At 39.4% G+C, this 19,015-nt stretch overlaps 1 protein-coding gene across 6 annotated transcripts in view; it reads right to left on the reverse strand.

The window, feature by feature from the left end:
- Positions 1-19,015, reverse strand: part of LOC127633069 (membrane-associated guanylate kinase, WW and PDZ domain-containing protein 1-like) — a 186,611-nt gene that overhangs the window by 12,980 nt on the left and 154,616 nt on the right. For 4 of the 6 annotated variants that reach the window (XM_052111938.1, XM_052111942.1, XM_052111940.1 and 1 more), the window contains 6 exons: positions 17,026-17,057; positions 13,124-13,367; positions 9,552-9,643; positions 7,792-7,984; positions 5,754-6,056; positions 4,040-4,243 (listed from right to left, as the gene is read on the reverse strand). In XM_052111938.1, the coding sequence (XP_051967898.1) occupies positions 4,040-4,243; positions 5,754-6,056; positions 7,792-7,984; positions 9,552-9,643; positions 13,124-13,367; positions 17,026-17,057 (1,068 nt within the window). The remainder of the gene's footprint in view (positions 1-4,039; positions 4,244-5,753; positions 6,057-7,791; positions 7,985-9,551; positions 9,644-13,123; positions 13,368-17,025; positions 17,058-19,015) is intronic. The other 2 variants (XM_052111939.1, XM_052111941.1) reach the window with 2 other exon arrangements.

Consider the following 19,015-nt stretch of genomic DNA (forward strand, 5'->3'; position numbering starts at 1 on the left):
TTATACTGTAAAAAGCTTTGTTTGGAAAACATTATTTTTTGTTGTTTTCTTTTAATTTTTAAGTAGGAACTAAATGTATTTTGCGATCTATGATGAAGGCCGCCTCGGTGTGGAGCTCTCCATTTCTTTTGCTGTTTTTGTTTGTTTGTCCTGTGTTTTGTAATGTCTTTTCGATCAGTTTCGGCAGAGACGAACTGTTAAATATTTGGCAGCAAACCCTAGATAATGTTTTACCAGTATTTGATTATTCAGATGTTTTGTTGGACATTTTAGTGGGAGGAGCTGATGTGCTGTTCAAGCACGCTAAAGTCGCAAATGAGGGAAGCGAGTCGGCGCGCTGGTCAAACTGCGTCAATGCGGCTTACGAACGGCACAGCCAAGCATATATCTAGCGAATCTAGCTCTCTTCCTAACAAAATGTACAAACTACTTCTAACCTGTATAAATAAGGACTTTGCTAACTCTGCTGTTCTGTGCTTCATGGAAACCTGGTTGAATAAAACCATTCCGGGCAGCATGTTACATCTGCCAGGCTTTCAGCTGTTCAGAGCGGATTTCATCACGTCAATATCTGGGAAAATGAGAGGCGGTGGAACATGCTTTTACATCTGTGCAAGTTGGTGTACAGATGTAACAGCACTGAAGAAGATGTGCTTCCCTAATTTAGAATTTAAAACTTCCTCAACTGTAAGCCTTTTGACTCACCACGGGAGTTTTCCTTGTTTATTATGGTGAGTGTTTACATTCCTCACAAGCATGCGTGAATGCAGCGCTGCAACAGCTGGATGATCACATCATAGACACGAAGCAACAACACCCGGATGCACTGATTAGAATTCTTAGGGAGTTCACACGTGAACTGCCCAAATACAAAGAGCACATTACATGCCCTGTCCCTAGAGCAGCTTTAGGACTCTCTGATCATTGTCTGGCTCATCTTCTTCCAACCTACAGGCAGAAACTAAAATCAGCTAAATCTGTAGTTAAGACTGTAAAGAGCTGGACCAATGAAGCAGAGCTGGATACAAGCCTGTTTTGACTGCACTGATTGGAGTGTTTTTGAAGCTCAGCCATTTACATCACTTTCTGTGAGGTCATGTGCATTCCTACTAGGACTTATTTAACAGAACATTGACAAACCATGGTTTACAGCAAAACTCAGGCAGGTTTGTCAGGCCATAGAGAATGCTTACAGAAGTGGGGATAAAATCTTGTATAATCAGGCCAAAAACACACTGAAAAAGGAGATTAGAGTGGCTAAAAGAAGCTACTCTGAAAAGCTGGAAAACAAGTTTTCTTCTAATGACCCTGAAAGACATTACCAACTACAAGACACTATCCCCCAACACTGTAGGGAATCAACAACTGGCTGATGATCTGAATGTGTTTTAATGTAGATTTAAAAAGCCCAGTCTCACACCCGCTCTGACCTTCATGTCACACAAACACCAACACCTCCTGCAAACCCCCTCCTCCCCCCTCCTGCTACTCAACATGCACTTAAGATCTGTGATGGAGATGTGTGCCGGGTATTCTGGAAACAGGAGACAGGGAAAGCACAGGGCTCAGACAGTGTTTCACCCACTTGTCTAAAAGCCTGTGCTAACCAGCCCACTCCCAACTTCACACAAATATTCAACACATCACTTGAGCACTGTGAAGTTCCCAGCTGCTTCAAACACTCTACCATCATCCCTGTCACAAAGAAACCCAAGATTGCAGGACTACAGACCTGTTGCCCTGATGTCTGTGGTCATAACGTCATTTGAGAGACTGGTGCCCAACTGAAGGACATCACTGGACCCTATTTGGATCCCCTGCAGTTTGCCTATTGTTATCAAGCTAACAGGTCAGTGGATGATGCAGTCAATATGGGACTGCATTACATACTGCAACATCTAGACAGACCAGGGACTTATGCAAGGATCCTATTTGTGGACTTCAGTTTGGCTTTCAACATCATCATCCCTGCTCTCCTATGGAATAAATTAACCCAGCTCTTGGTTCCCACCTCTATCTGTCAGTGGATCACCAGTTTTCTGACAGATTGGCAGCAGTTAGTGAGACTGCGGAAATTCATGTCCAGCACATGTACAATCAGCACTGGTGCCCCCCAGTGATGTGTGCTCTCCCCACTACTCTTCTCCCTGTACACAACTGATGGCACTGCCAAGGACACCTATGACAAGCTCCTGAAGTCTGCAGATGACACTGCAGTCATCAGCCTCATCCAAGATGATGACGAGTCTGCTTACAGAAGGTAGGCTGAACGACTGGCTCGCTGATGCAGTCAAAACAACCTGGAGCTCAACATGCTCAAAACAGTGGAGATGATAGTGGACTTTAGGAGAAACACCCCAGCATCGACCCCACTCACTATTCTAAACAGCACTGTGGCAGCAGTGCAGTCATTCAGATTCCTGGGCACTGCAGAGGTTGTACTTCCTTTGCCAGCTGAGGAAGTTCAACCTGCCACAGGTGCTGCTGATCCAGTTCTACTCAGCAGTCATTGAGTCTGTCCTATGCACTTTTATAACTGTCTGGTTTGGTTCAGTTACCAAGTCAGCCATCAGAATACTTCAAAGGATGGTCCGGACTGCTGAACAGATTATTGGTTCTCAACTTCCCACCTTCCAATAACTGTACACCTCCAGAGTGAGAAAAAGGGCTGGAAAAATTGCTTTGGACCCTATTCAACCAGCACACTACCTTTTTGAACTGTTGCCCTCTGGCAGGAGCTACAGAGCTCTGAGCAGTCAGACACAAGAACAGTTTCTTCCCTCGGGGAATTCACCTTATGAACTGTTAAAACTGCCCCCAATACTCTCCATTGTGGCAATAGAGTCATTTGCATATTCAACTATTCATTCATATTTATATACCATTTATATTTACTGCTGCTTCTGCACAATACATTAAATCACCTTGCACATAACTGTATATCTGTATATAACATATTTGAATAACATTATTGCCCTACTGTGGTTTCCGCTATATATTTATCTGTTGTATCATATTTTTTATTCTTATTTCACTGTTTATGAATATATGTTTATATATATTTCAAATGTTTGTATGTTGTATTTGTATATTGTAGTATTCTCTTTGCACTGGAAGCTTCTGTCACCATGACAAATTCCTTGTATGTGTAAGCATACTTGGCAATAAAGCTCACTCTGATTTTGACAGGAAAAGTAGTATGTATAGAGTCATATTTCAAAATATTCTAAATCTGTTACAAACTATGAAAAATTATGTGAAACATTTTAACCGACATTACAGTACTGCATTTAGAGGTCATGTACTGTACTGTGTACTGCATGTTCGGTATCACATGTTCTTGACACTTGCTCTGATAATTTGTGAGTATGGATGCCTTTAACATTGCCAATATTTTCATGTTTATTTTAACCTTTTATATTTGCTAGTGAATGTTTAATTTGAAATATTTGCATTGGGGATGCGCAAGTAATGTAGGTGTAGTTTAGTAGCAGTTCAAGTGTGGTAATTTAATAGCAGTACAAGTGTGGTAACTTGGACGCAGTATTCCTGCAGTTTTCAGTACTGTAGTTTAAGTGCATCCTAACTACCAAGGCAGCATTCTAACTGTCATGAAACCTCATAAGTGACACACAAATAGTGTTCCATACAGGAGACATGATTTTCAATAGAGTTCGACCTTAGCATGTTGCTAAGCTAATAGCATGAACAAATATTGGGTGAAATAATCTATATATGATTACACTTTACTAGTTTTTATGTTGATACTTTTCAGTATTAAATTAAATATGTTGATAATCAAAACATTTTATAAACAAATATCTAAATTACTAAACCGCCTTATCCACCAAGTTGAATTCCTTAAAATGTAGCTAAAACAAGGCTTCTTGAAAGGCAACATAATTAAGCTGCTTACCTTTTTGAACAGCCTTTGTGTCGATAATGTGCCTACTACAATGGCTTAAAATGCTGCCTTTGTAAGCAGCTTATAATGTTTTGAAACAGAGCAAGAGAGAAAGCAAAATCAATTCACACTAACCGTCTCCTGGAATGATTCGCAGCGTCACTGTGTTCCCAGCCTCCTTGATCAGGTTGACGATGTCTGAGTGGGACTTATTGGTAATAGAGCAGCTGTTTACAGCCAGTATCCGGTCTCCAACCTTCAGTTTCCCACAGCGGTCGGCTGGGCTTCCTTCGATGATGCGACCTATTTTATGAGGCATTGCCACACATGCGTTTCCAGCTTTTGTCCAACAGTGATTGAGCATGTATGAGTTTTAATTAAGATGGTTATTGTTTATTTTATTTTGGTGGGGGAGGGGAAAAGAGAAAGAGAGAGAGAGGAGAGAAAGAGAGAGGAAAGAATGTGTAGGAGTTAATACACCAAGCCACCAAGCCAAAGTGCCAACATTTTCATAGAATGCCCATAGAATGTGCCCTGCAAGCCAAATACACCCCATGAAACTTGTGACAGGCAAAAGCATGTTACTGAATGAAGAGTAAAAGAATTAAGAAAAAACTATCGGCAACTATCACAGTAGATTTTTGCCGATAACAATAGTTCTATACAACAACTATCGGCACAGATTAATCTGTAAAACCGATATATGGTTCTACCTCTAATTATTATTGTATATCTCAAATAACATCGCCCCTGTATGGCAAGTAATAAAACAAACTGTGGTTGACCGCTTCATATGTCACTCATCATAAGTGGGCAGTTATTGGCCAGTTTAAGTTGCAATATCGCCCAGGCCTGTTGCCGTATTTAAAGGTCTGGCTACGTGAGGCTCTGGTAAAACTTTTATTTCTTTCGACACGGTGCTGAAGATTCATCAGTTAATGCTATTTTTGTTTAGATTTAGGTTTTGAAAAAGGATCATATGGATCATGGAGTTATTGTGATCAGTCAGGGGCTTGAGTAATCAATATGCTGCAACAACACTCAGGCATGTTAGTATGACTATGTCTGCAGAATATTTATTCAACCTGTCATTCTTGCTATTGTCACATTGGTATAAAGTTTGATTGTACTACTAAGCACTGTTTATTCCCGGATGTTCTCGTTCTCCCTCAGCGCAGTGACTGGCACAGTTCATCATAGTAGTACACAAATGCCAAACACTGCTCCCTTGGTTTTATTCTTTTCAAACAAAGATCTGTTATTCCTCTCTCCTGTCACAATGCTCTGAACAAAACTCCCACATGGAGTAATCATTGCCAACAGTGCTATTGTGATTTTAAAGAGTGGGAGCATTCTGAACAGAGTAAAAAAATAAGATCTGATTCTGTAAACATGGGATGTCATTCTTGATTTCCCTTTTCACTAACTTGATCTCTCTATCAATTACAATACAGAAACTTTTAGTGGCAAAAGGTTTTGGTAAGTGCTATTTATTTTTGCTTTTCTTCTTCAACAGCTATCATGTGTAATGGAAACTAGATCAGCTTTAGAAGTGGAGCGCATGCAGACTGGCATAGGGAGATTATGCAAAAGAACCCAAACCCACCAAAAAAAAACTAACAAAAAAAACAACCAAAGCAATATTTGGAAACAAAAAGCTCCCAGAAAAAAGTAAAATGCCCCAATCCTCTCCCCATTTTTTATAATAAAAATAATAAGACATTACAGAATTACCGCTGACGTTTTCATGCGTGTCAAAAGAGCACCCAGTGGTCCCAAAAAGTATTTGGACACTTGTATGTATGGCCCTACATTAACCATATTCAGTCAACTATCTATCCAATCTTACCAAAAGTGGTGCCCGCTTCAGGCCTGGAAACTGACGACACAATGACAAATCCAAATCCCTCGTTCTCTCCGCGCTGGATCTCCACATCGTAGGGCTGGATGGCGTTGGGTACCACTGTGTTGTTGCTGCCACCTCCGCCCCCGCTGCCAATGCCACTGGTGGAGCCCGATCCGGAGCTGACCGTGTTGAGGGAGTTCTGACTGCCCTGCGGCGTGCGTTTCTCTTCGGTTAGAGACGGGGCCTGTGTGCTGCTGTGGTGAGAGGAGGCAGGGGAAGGAGGCATCTCACCATCTACCTTCGCCACTGAGGAGGAAGAGCGTTGGGGGAAGAGGGTTAGAAAGGTCAATGAGAGAGATTTATGTACTGCAAGTCAAGGAGAAACCACTTAAGGGTCTCCTCCTCTACAAGCTGGACAGGAAAAAGTGTGGACTCATTCAATCACGTTTATGATCTATGCACCAAACATGTTTCTGGACTGTTAAAGTAGGTTCATCCCTGCTTTTTAAGGGGTCAGTGTTTGGTTGGCAATTTTTGAAGGGTTCTTAACATAATGAAATGTGTCTATATTTTCCCCAAGTGAAGGGCTTGGGATTGTGTGTGCTCTTGTGGTGCCATTGGCCAATCGGCATTATCATCATGTCAGGATGTCATTTTCTTGTGGCTCCAGAGTGGTTAGTTACATTGCACATATGGCTCAGGTAATTGGCATAAAAACATGTGCCTGTGGCTGTACACTTCTGCGTGGTACTGCAACAGTCAAGCAACTACCATTGAGATAAATTATAAACTTAACTGCTTTCAACAGATATGAGGGTGGCTTGACTATTCTTTATCTTCTAATGTTAAATGTACATAATTAGGTAAAAGCAGCTGGTCTCGGATCCGTAAAAAGTCAGCATTCTCCCAGGATGCCAGAACCATGTAGCCCAGCTCTCTTACTATGGTTCGGCTGGGACTTGCAGATGATCCTGGATCAGTATAAAAGGGTAATCAGTGAGCTGACATATGGGACCCAAAGCCCTGCACCGATTAATAGTCAGAGTCAGCGGGCATACACTCATTATCTTGTGCCATGAACTCTCATTTAAATAAAGTCTGTCTGATAGGAATAAATAATCAGACCGCAAAATCCTGTATAATTCAGAATTTCACTAGTCATACTGGCCATTACGTAAAGGATGTAGCACAACTCAGAGTATCTCTAATTTTTAAATTTTCTGAAATCAATATTCTGGGTTTAATACATGTTAAGCATTTGTGGCATAATGTTAATTAAAAGAAAAAAATTATGGACTCTTCCCTCCTTTTCTTGAAAAACAACAGTGAGGCACTTACAATGGAAGTGAATGGGGCCAATATTTGGATGGGTTTAAAAGGCAAAAATTTGAAGTTTATAATTTTTTAAAAGACCTTATTTATTCTCTTATTCTAACATTAAAACTTGTTTATTATTTGAGCTGAAAAGTTGTTTAAATTTTTATTTTTACGGTCATTTTAGGCTTTTAGGGTTCTTGGCGTTATTTTGTCATGCCAATGAAGTTGTATAATTGGATATAACTTCACACAGAAAAGGTTAGTAAGTGATTTTATCATACTAAAATCATGTTAACATGTAAATTATTTATGTATTGTGAGTATTCTAAGGTTTACGGATTGGCCCCATTCACTTCCATTGTAAGTGCCTCACTATAACCCAGCGTTTTGCTTCTTTTTTAAAAAAAGAAAAGAAAAGGAGGGACGATTCGAAACAAATATTTGTGGTAATCATTATGTAACAAAGTATTAAACCTGGAATATTCCTTGAAAAAAATATGAGTGGGGTCTGTCCGTGCAAAATTCACTGACATGGTGGTCAAGTCGTTGCTATCACTGACTCAACCAATGCCTTTAGTAGGAGGTAGGACTATCTGTTTGTTTGACTAACAGCAGATGGGTGGGTGGACACTTATTCGGAAGGCTGTTTGAAAACAATACTTATTTTTGCAATTTCTCCAATTTGGTCACCTACTATGGCCTTTTCTGGTCATGAAAGACTTACTTGCATATCCAGTCTTGCGCCTCACAGTCAGGTTGACATGACCTTGTTTTGCAGCTTGTTGCATGAGCTGAACGACTAGTTGATGGGATTTACCCACAACAGCCGTCCCATCCACACAGATGAGCTCATCTCCTGATCGCAGGCGCCCATCTTCATCGGCAGCTCCGTATTTCACAATGTGGCCAATATAAATCTGAGCAGAGTGGAAGAGGAAGACAAGAAAGAGAGAGTTAGCATACGTGTTTAAAAAACATCTCACAACCCACAACATTGTCGTGACTAAACTGAGCTTAACTCTAGAGGTTCAAACACTTCACTGAAACACTCAAATTCCTGTGCTTAATTTGGGTCTTGTGGTACTGAGATGTCCTTCATCCAGTAAAGCCTCTATGGAATGTATTCCATCCCTCAACCAGCCAAGCAAAGTGAGCAACTCTGTAAATCATTCTTCATAGACTACAGTTCGAGACACTGGCTCATCAGTTCAAAGATATAACTTGGCCTCATTAAAAGGAAGAACTGGAGGTCTGAGAGATACTTTCTGACTGATTGAGGCAGTGCTACAGACATCAAAGCTTTTGTCAACCTACACACACACACACACACACACACAGCAAAAGATGTGTGTTTTGCCAAAAACTGTTTGTAATGTGCGCTGAAAATTTTACACAGAAATGTATCATGAGCAGGCTGTGAAGACTAAAGCCAAAAACTCTGCCAAGCTTGGATTACTACATTAGGAAAATCTTCAAAAGCTCTATATACTGTATGCCAGGCACCTTTGCTACTGTCAAAGAGTGTTTTTGGACACATGCTTCAGAGAAAGAAAAATGTCTTTCTGGATTTATAACTATTTAATAAATATATTTTTGCATTCTCAGCAAAGATGTTTGGCAATTCAGGATGAGCATTCTTAAAGGGATAGTTCACCAAAAATAAAAAGTCTCTCATCATTTACTCACCTTCATCTTATCCCAGATTTGCATTACTTCTTTCTTCTGCAGAACATAAATTAAGATTTTTAGAAGAATATCGCATCTCTGTTGGTCCTCACAATGCAAGTGAATTGTGACTAAAACTTAGAAGGTCCAAAAATTACATAAAAGTAAAATGACTCCACCATTTCAGTAGTTAAATCCATATCTTCTAAAGAAATATTATAGGTGTGAGTGAGAAAAAAATCAATATTTAAGTAATTTGTTACTATCAATCTGCAGATTTGACCAGCTCCAACCAATAGGTGGCTTATGCTTATCCACAGCATAAGGTGGAAGTGAAATTGAAAGTCTAGATTTACAGTTAAAGAAAAGGTCTTAAATACTGATCTGTTTCTCAACCACACCGATCATATCACTTCAGAAGATGTGTTTTTAACCACTGGAGTCTTATGGATTACTTTTATACTGCCTTTTTGGGCCTTCAAGTTCTGGTCATCATTCACTTGCTCTGTGAGGACCAACAGAGCAGAAATATTATTTTAAAATCTTTATTAGTGTTCTGCAGAAGAAAGAAAGTCAAACACATCTGGGATGGCATGATGAGAGAATTATTGGGTGAACTATCCCTTTAAGGTGTTACACTAAATTGACAAATTTATGATTTAGAATTAAAAAGTAGTAAATTATATATTCATAAACAAAACTGACTGATTGAACGAAAAAAAAAAAAAATACAATAAATAGCAATAAACGAACAAACTAATATGCACAATACTCCAGAACAGCAAAAATGCGACCTAATAAAAACGTCTTTGTACTCACCGGCTCGCCAGGTTCATTGCCTCCCAAGATCCTGAATCCAAAGCCGGTATCTTTTCTCCACAGGAAAATATCCTGCTCTTGGTAATCAGGTACTGGAAAAGAAGAAAAATAGCCAAAGACCACAATCAATTCACCTGTGTTGTTCGCATGTGCTGCGATTTATAATACCACCCTCTACCCTCTCTCTCTCTCTCTTTCTCTCTCTCTCTCAAGAATTACTTCTTGTTCAAGGTGGTAGAAAAGGTAACAATGTCACTTTGATGGTTGCACAGTAGTTCTCACACATGTAGATTTTGTTTTCTAATTAGTCCACACCTTAAGTACTCACAACTGATTTGATGGATAAAATGAAGCTGTCATATAATGACTACCCTGCTTAAATTAATTTATATGATTAACTGATTGACAGGTATTCCAACTGGGAAAGTGATTAGAATGACAAGATCAATTTAAGCAGAAGAGAGAATCTAGAGATCTTTTGAAGCAGCTGTGCCCTTGAGCTCACAACACTGTTTGAGCGCTTGTCTTCAACAGGACTCCCATGTCAAATCAGCTAGGATGAGCAACAGCATAGCCTCCCCCTCTTTTAGACTTCAAGCCCTGCAGACATCAGCATTCTGTCGGGTTTTACATTATTGACCTGTAGCTCTCCAGTGCATCACATGATGTTCTGTCAAGGGACATTTATTCCTGTTAAGTAAGACACCGCTGGGAACCATGGGTCTCTGCGGGAACTTGAAGTAGGATTTTACTGGATATTTTTAAAGAGAGTTTACTTTTAAGAGCAGATTTGGATTAGTGTCTGCAAACAACAAATGCTCAGAATTTTTGACTCCACCACTGTCAGTTAGACATGGGATGCTGGTGTGCTGGTGTTTTATGTATAAAAGTCTACGCTTAAAGTATTTGCCAATGTTGTAAGAAAAAATGTAATTCGAAAGGGAGAATAAGTTTATTTTCAAACAGTTTCTTCTATGGCAATTACTGGCAACTGTTTGATTTCAAATCTAATCTATGGCAAATTACTTCTAAGCAAAATGCTAAAAAATAAAGGTTCATTATTAGCATGTATGGTTCAATGCAGAACATTTAACATACATGGAACATTCCCATTGCACAAAAGTTTCTATGTAGTGGAAAAAGGTTTTGTGGACTAGAAAAAGGTTCTTCAAAACCAAACCAAAAATGGTTCTTCTATGTCATCGCAGCAAAACAACCTCTTTGGAACCTTTGTCTTTAAGATTATAATTTTTTTAAAACAAGTTAAGCTCAATCAACAGCATTTGTGCCATAATGTTGATTACCAAAAAAAAAAAAATGTGTGGGGCAAATTTTTAGAGGATTTCAAAGACGAAATGTGAAGCTTTTAATTTTATAAAAGCACTTACATTAACTCTTCTGTTAAAACTGGTTATAAAATTATTTAAATCATTGTTTTTACAATCATTTTAGGATTTTAGGGTTTACAGCAGTACATCATCATTGCAACGAATAACTAGTAAGCGATTTTATCATGCTGAAATCATGTTAACAGGCATAATGTTTACGTCTTGTGGCAATATTTTTGAAACCGTAAGCATTTTAACATTTACAAATGGGCCCCATTTACTTCCATTTTAAGTGCCAGACTATAACCCAGGTTTTTGCTTTTTTATAAAAAGTAAAAAAATATTTTTGTGATAAATCAACATTATGCTGCAAATGGGGTCTATTGAGCTCAACTTGTATTAAACCCGGAATATTCCTTTAATCGTATGCCGTTTTACTTCTCAAGTAAATGTAGTTTAGATCATTTTTACTGAAAAAAAAAAATAAAAAAAATAAAATAAAATACTGAGTGAGATTTTATTTTTTTGCAGAAAAACAAACCTTCCTGGATTGACATACTTCACCAGCTAGACTAACAAAACACCAGCAAATGCATGATGGTTTAAGCAGGACTATTGGAACACAGCTGGAAGTGTGATGCAGCTAGCTGCCACAAGGACGTCCGTCTCCAGTCTTACCAGCCAGGACAGGATGTCCAGCAATTTACTGTAACAGAGACGGGAAGTAGCTTGGCTCCAGAGCCATACAAAATGGCAGCCGCAAAGAGTTTTCCACACATCATTATATCCCCATTAAACAGCAAGAACGATTGTGGCAGTCTATAAATTTTGCATTATGGCATGGACTTACATTGATTTGTGTTGAAGCCACTCAAGGCTACTGCCCAGAACTCAGACTGAACTCAATTTGTGCCAATCAATCAAACATCATTGGTTTACCTCTTTTTCCGCTCAAGGTCTGTAACTGCAAATCATCTGTGCAAACACAAATATTGAATGATCCCTGATGGAAACCCTATGCTATTACCTGAATAATACCTGAGTAACAAGTCCATAACTGAGCACCAATGAAATAGTTCAAGCCAACTTTGTTTGCAAATCCTGCTTCTCTTTCCATGAATGCAAAACCAATTGCCCCAACATCCCTGATCTTAAAGGGATAGCTCACCCAAAATGGGTGAATGTGGGCCTCAGCAGAATGTTAGCCTCGGTCACCATTCACTTCCATTGTGTGGAAAAAAGATGGAATGAATGTGAATGGTGACTGAGGCTAACCATTCTGCCTAATATCTCCAGATTTGGAACAACATGAGGATAATAAATGATGGCAGAATTGTAATTTTTAGTTGAACTGTTCCTTCAAAGGAACTTTAGTAATGAGGGACCCAAATGAGAGCAGAGACAATGAAGACACTTCAAGTTAGTCAAATTTTCTGACCTAAAAGCAGGATTGCTTAACGACCGCTGAAGGATATTCCTGCTAATTAGCCCCTATACTCTGGAATACATGAAAGCAGTATTGGATTCACTGTCTTCCACCACTACCAATTATATGCACATTTGTCAAAAGGCATGTTTTAGAGTGCGCTAAAGCATGTGAACACACTGATGGCAAGGAAGAGTGTAATTGCTCAGAAGTGCCTCACAGTTCATGTGAGCTTTTCACTCTAAGTGAGTGAGTTGAGGAAAGCGAAGTAATGGAATGAAAGAGCGGGAAAGGCTAATGAATAGCTTTGGAAGTAAGAATGTTGAACACAACTCACTGATCACAACAAACAACGGCAGATTCAAACCAACGGCTAATTGCCAGCTAGTTCTAGACAACTCTTAGAATATTGAAAGACTATAGCCTATAACTACTTGTGAATATTTTAAGTCTGGTTTATATGAGAATTGAAATGTCTCTGTTATGTGAATCCAGTGTTAAAATGAGCTTTAATCATGTTGACATAAGGTGACAACTGACTAGATCCTACACAGACCAATCCAACCATGCAAATCACTGTTTACCCCCAAAGGTTAGTTTTATTATTGGTTAGTTATTTAAATGTTAAAAGGACAGTCAAGATGTCATAATCATCAATTAAATGTACCCTGTTCCCAGAGTTTGTCATATTCTCCTTCTGGCTGCTGTTATCAACCAACCAACCGACCATACAATACCCCAATACTAACCACACACGAGGGATAGATCCAAGTGATTAATTCCCAACACACCCTCCACCGGAATCCCATATTACTTACGCCTACTTTCATACATGCTCCTGGACTGGGCCCAGATTTTGAAGGGATCTGGTTTCTTTTGGAGAGTTCCGTCTACCGGAGGGTCCTGGGGCAGGCTCGGCAGGGGTTGGGAGGGGGGAGGTGGAGCGGCCGACTCGTTGAGCAGGACCTGGGAGGCGTGGAGGGGGGAGTCAGTGTGGACACTGCGTTGACTGGACACGCTGTGCTGGGAGCTGCCCTGACTGTCCTTACGCTCCAACTGTTGCTATATATAAAAAGAGAGCATGAATGAAAAGATAAAATAGAAAACAGCAAAAACCACCTTAGCTCCTTTAAAGGGATAGTAAACCATACAAAAAATGTCACCATTCACTCACCCTCATACTGTTTCAAACTTTTTAGTTTTTTTTAATAAGGACTTTTTAGGAAAGTTGATGCTGCTCTTTTTTTTACTGAGGCTAACATTCTGCCAAATGTCTTTGTGTTCCAAAAGAGAAATTTACATGGGTTTGGAACAAAATGAGGTTAAATAATGATAGAATTATAATTTATGGGTGAACATTTAGTACATCACCTTGAATATTGACCATATCTTTCACTGATCTAGACCTTCAAACAATACTAATACAAAGTAACTGAATAAATATGAAGCAAACAATAGAGAAATGAGAAAGAATGTGCAAAACATAAAAAAGAAAGGGGTTTTAAGGAGAGAATGACACAGCGTGGCTTGGGTAGCTCAGTGAGTATTGGCGCTGACTACCACCCCTGGAGTCGCGAGTTCCAATCCAGGGTGTGCTGAGTGACACCAGCCATGTCTCCTAAGCAACAAAATTGGCCTGGTTGCTAGGGAGGGTAGAGTCACATGGGGTAACCTCCTCGTGGTCATGATTAGTGGTTCTCGCTCTCAATGTGGCGTATGGTAAGTTGTGTGTGGATCGTGGAGAGTAGCATGAGCCTCCACGTGCTTTGAGTCTCCACGGTGTCATGCACAACGAGGCACGATTAGATGCGCAGATTGACAGACGGTATCAGAAGCAGAGGCAACTGAGGCTTGTCCTTCGCCACCTGCATTGAGTTGCGTAACCGTGCCACCATGAGGACCTACTAAGTAGTGGGAATTGGGCATTCCAATTTGGCATCAACATTCAATAAAACCAAGGGCTGAACAAACACAATCAACCGTTATTCAGGTATTCTTTAATTTGCAAACTATAATTCAAGCTCACCTCTTTTAAATACCTACAAAACAACTCCTGGTGATGTTTTCTCTGTCATATATTATATAAATCATTTAATATTTTGGCTTCAAGTGTCCAGTTTTCACCTTTTTTTCACCATCGTTAAATTACAATTAAAAGTAATTAAAATTTGAATTATTCCAATTAATATTAATAGTTCGGCAGAGGCTCTTTGCACTAAGTGTAAAATGCAGTGCAAATTGTGAGAGATACTATTTGCACCCCTATTTTAATACTAAAATACTGTACACTATAGGGTCTATACACTGAAGTGTGTTTACTGAGTTTATTTAGAGTCCCACAGACACCCTATAGCCAACCCTACCTCTAAACCTAACCATACCTTACAAAAATTTGCCATAGTTTTACTACAGTAACCATAGTATCACCATGGCATTTCATAATAAATCATAGTATCAACTAAATTAAAGAGGGTAACTATATGAACACCATATTATTTTAGTAACACCATGGTTAACTGCATTAAAAAAATGTCTTCCATCAAAAACATGTTTCCTACAATATTACTATAGTAAAACTATGGTTAATTTTACCCAGATCAAACCTCTCTCTTGACTCACTGATATACACTTTGACCAAATCACAGTGAGGAACTAAACCTTTATATTCATTTTTATTTATTAGTAATATAATATACAAGTATATAAGTTATAATATATATAGGAAATATTAACTGCATGAAACCACTGTAGTTACACCCCAAGCCACTTCAGCAACACTAGGGGGTGCAGTTTGTCTTCAATTTCTGTGTTTCCACCAGACTAATGGAGTGCAATTAGCCGTGCTGTGTGGCAGGTGCCATTTTTACCTAGTGCAAATAGTCACTCCATAATAGTTATAGAACAGTTAGTTCTGGTCCCCGGAAATGATTGATCAAGCAGCGTTCCAAAAGTGTTATTATTTTGTATAACAGCACTGGGAAGCTTTATTGTTTGCATCACTCTGCTTTTCCGTGTTTGCAGCTATTCAAACAATGGTGGGGATTTTTATTTATTGTTCATTTTGATTTCATTCACAGATTCATTCAGTGATCATTTTTGTTGATTACATCTTCATGCCTGCAGCTGGCATCAAATAGGTGTCTTTTATGTTATGAGTGAGTCATTGACTCAACTGATTTGTTAGAAGGCAGCAAAACAATGGAAATGAACAAGAATGATTCATTCTCTTAAAGGATTAGCTCGAAAACACTGGTTTCGAACTGATGGTGTTTTCTTTGTAAATGAATGAGTGTGCGACTTGTGTTCAATGTGTTGGCTTCTTTAAGAACTATTTAGAAGTAGGCACTAAGTAACTAAAACTAAAGTTAATTGAAATTATTAACTTGTTGAATTGTTGTATAAAAGCAATATCACAATCATGCTGTTGTTCACAACATCACTACGGCTATGATAAACTGCTCTTGCTGGTGTGATATTGCTTGATTAAATAATTATTATATAAATACTTTTAATTATTTGAACATGTTTATGTAAATATTTAATCCAAATATAGACATTTGTTCTTTCTGTGTAAGCAAATCATATTTTAATTACACAAAATGCCATGGGAGGGGTGAAATAAGGATGTTTAAATTATACTTAATTGTTTTTAATTTTATGATTCTCTACTTTATGAAGTCATCTGGATTTTTATTTATTTTTTTATCCTTTACCCCAAATGCTTTTCACTCCAGCACAACATATGATTGAAATCTAGACAGGAAAAACACCTATCCAGTAATAAAACCAAACCACAATTCAATAAACAGCTATATTCATCCAAATAAAATGGAGGCCATTTCAGAAATGAACTATGTTCATCTGGCATTGAGTCATACAAACATGGATTCCATTTCAACAAAGTAGAAAAACTCAAGGCAGCCATTTCCATTCTCCATAGATATTCTGAGCTATTTCAGACCTTCGATCTCTCATCATAAGTCTAGTGCAAGAGAAAAGCAAAGCCAGATTAAAAATCACCACATCTGATTGCTATTCTTTCCATGAAGCTCCCTGGATGTAACCTGCTGCCTTCATTGTTATAGTAAATAATTAGAGGGCTTTCATACAGGATGTGTTTGTGACCAATCAAATCAATTCTCCTCCCAGGGGAGAACACTATTCCCTGACCTCATACCACATAGGTCCTCCAAAAGAAGATTAAAGCTCAAGAGCATTTGTGTAGAAGTGAAGAATCTCTTTGCCACAGCGCCGCCAGCATTATAAACCCCCTCCTAAATCTCTAGAGCATCTCTTTAAAGGAATATTACAGGTATTACAGGTAACACAGTAAAAACAATACAAATTACAATTTAAACAACTTTACAGCTCAAATAATAAAATGTTTAACATAAGAATTAATGCAAGTGCTTTTATAAAATTATGCCTTTCAACGCTCAAGAAATTGGCCCCATTCACTTCACTTCCATTGTAAATGCCTCATTGTAACCTCGATTCTGAGCAAGTCGAAAAAAAATGTGTTGTTGGAATCAACAGAATGCTACAAAATGCTGTCAATTGAGCTTAACTTGTATTGAACCCAGAAACAACCCTTTTGCCAAACCAATGACAGACAATGAGCCAAATGATTGGGAAACCTCATAAAGAAGGGTATCAAAAAAAGAGAGAAAGAAAAAAAAGGATAGTGGTGATGGAGCAAAAATAAAACATCTGTACTCACCAGTTTGGGGCTCTTCTTCGCAGGTGCCACCCCTAAGGAGAGCAAAGAGAGAAATGTTAATTGTGCGTGCATAAAAACTTCACCTTCCCCACAGGCACAAATCTCAAAGCAATCCCAGGACAGATGGATAACTCCAATCAGGGCGTGCGATGCAGCGGCAGCCCTCTCTCCCTTTCTCTTTTCATCACTCTTCTCGTTGTAAAGAAGGCACCACGGACCATCCACATCTGAGCGAACAACCCCCATAAACCTGATCCAATTCTAAGCAGACCCCACAGACTTAAACCTACCTGACACTGTGCACGAGGGAGGAAAACAAAAAAAAGATGAGAGTGACAGAGAATGAAAGAATGAACGAGACACAAAATCAGAAACAGAGAGGTGCTTATGCCCAGACAGGTGCTAAGCTATTACCCATGGAGAAGGAGTCCAAGATACTGAACATTATATTATAGGCAACAGTCAGTTCCCCCCTTACTGAAACCATCTTCCAGCGTCCCTGCCCCTCGTGATGTTGTTGCCGAAGGATCCTGCATCTAGACCCCGTCCTCGATTCTCCTGTCTTTTGAGCTTCTTTTTTCCACTCTCTCTCTCTCTCTCGCTCTCTCTTCACCCTCCCCCTCCTTGCCACGATGTGCATTACCCTCGCTCTCCCATCTTCATGCGTTCACTACTTTCCTCTGTTTCTCTCCCCATCATAAGCATTCTTGTGCTTGCTTTACCATCATATTGCCTCCTCCAAACATGTATCCTCCCAGTAATACTATGTGTATATGTGCCAGTGCTGGCACCAATATTTTAGCAGCAGATCCTTTAAGTCCTGTAAGTTGCAAGGTGGGGCCTCCGTGGATCGGACTTGTTGGTCCAGCACATCCCATAGATGCTCAATTGGATTGCCAAGGCCAAGACAACAACCTGAACTCTTTTTCAAGTTCCTCAAGCCATTCCTGAACAATTTTTGCAGTGTGGCTGGGCACATTATCCAGCTGAATGAGGCAATTGCCATCAGGGAATACCGTTGCCATGAAGGGGTGTATGTGGTCTGCAACAATTTTTAGGAAGGTGGTATGTGCCAAAGTAACATCCACATGAATACCACGACCCAAGGTTTCCCAGTAGGACATTGCCCAGCGCATCACACTGTCTCCGCCGGCCTGCCTTCTTTCCATGGTACATCCTGCTACCATCTCTTCCCCAGGTAAAGACGCACACGCACCTGGCCGTCCACATGATCAAAAAGAAAACATGATTCATCAGATCAGGCTACCTTCTTCCATTGCTCCATGGTCCAGTTATGATGCTCACGTGCCCATTGTAGATAACTCAGATGGTGGACAGGGGTCAGCATTGGCACTCTGACCGGTCTACAATTATGCAGCCCCATACGCAGCAAGCTGCGATGCACTGTGTATTCTGACACCTTTCTATCATGGCCAGCATTACGGTTTTGAATTTGTGCCACAATAGCTCTTCTGTGGGATCAGACCAGACGGGCTAGCCTTTGCTCCCAACACGCATGAGTAAGCCTTGGGCGCCCATGATCCTGTCACCCGTTCACCAGTTGTCCTTCCTTGGATCACTTTTGGAAAATTCGAACAAATGCATATGGGGAACACCCCACAAAACCTGCCGTTTAAGGAATGCTCTGACCCGGTTGTCTAGCCATCACAATTTGGCCCTTGTCAAAGTCGCACAGATCTTTATGCTTGCCAATTTTTCTTGCTTCCAGCACATGAAATTCAAGAACTGACTGTTCACTTGCTGCCTAATATATCCCACCCCTTGACAGGTGCCATTGTAACGAGGTAATATATGTTATTTACTTCACCTGTCATAGGTTTTAATGTTGTGGCTGATCCGTTTATGTGTATATATATATATATATATATATATATATATATATATATATATATATATACACACACACACTAACACTACTGGTCAAAATGTTTTTTTTATATATATATTTTAGAATAATTGTCATCAAACA

This window comes from Xyrauchen texanus, chromosome 39 (assembly GCF_025860055.1).
Source record: "Xyrauchen texanus isolate HMW12.3.18 chromosome 39, RBS_HiC_50CHRs, whole genome shotgun sequence".
NCBI lineage: Eukaryota > Metazoa > Chordata > Actinopteri > Cypriniformes > Catostomidae > Xyrauchen > Xyrauchen texanus.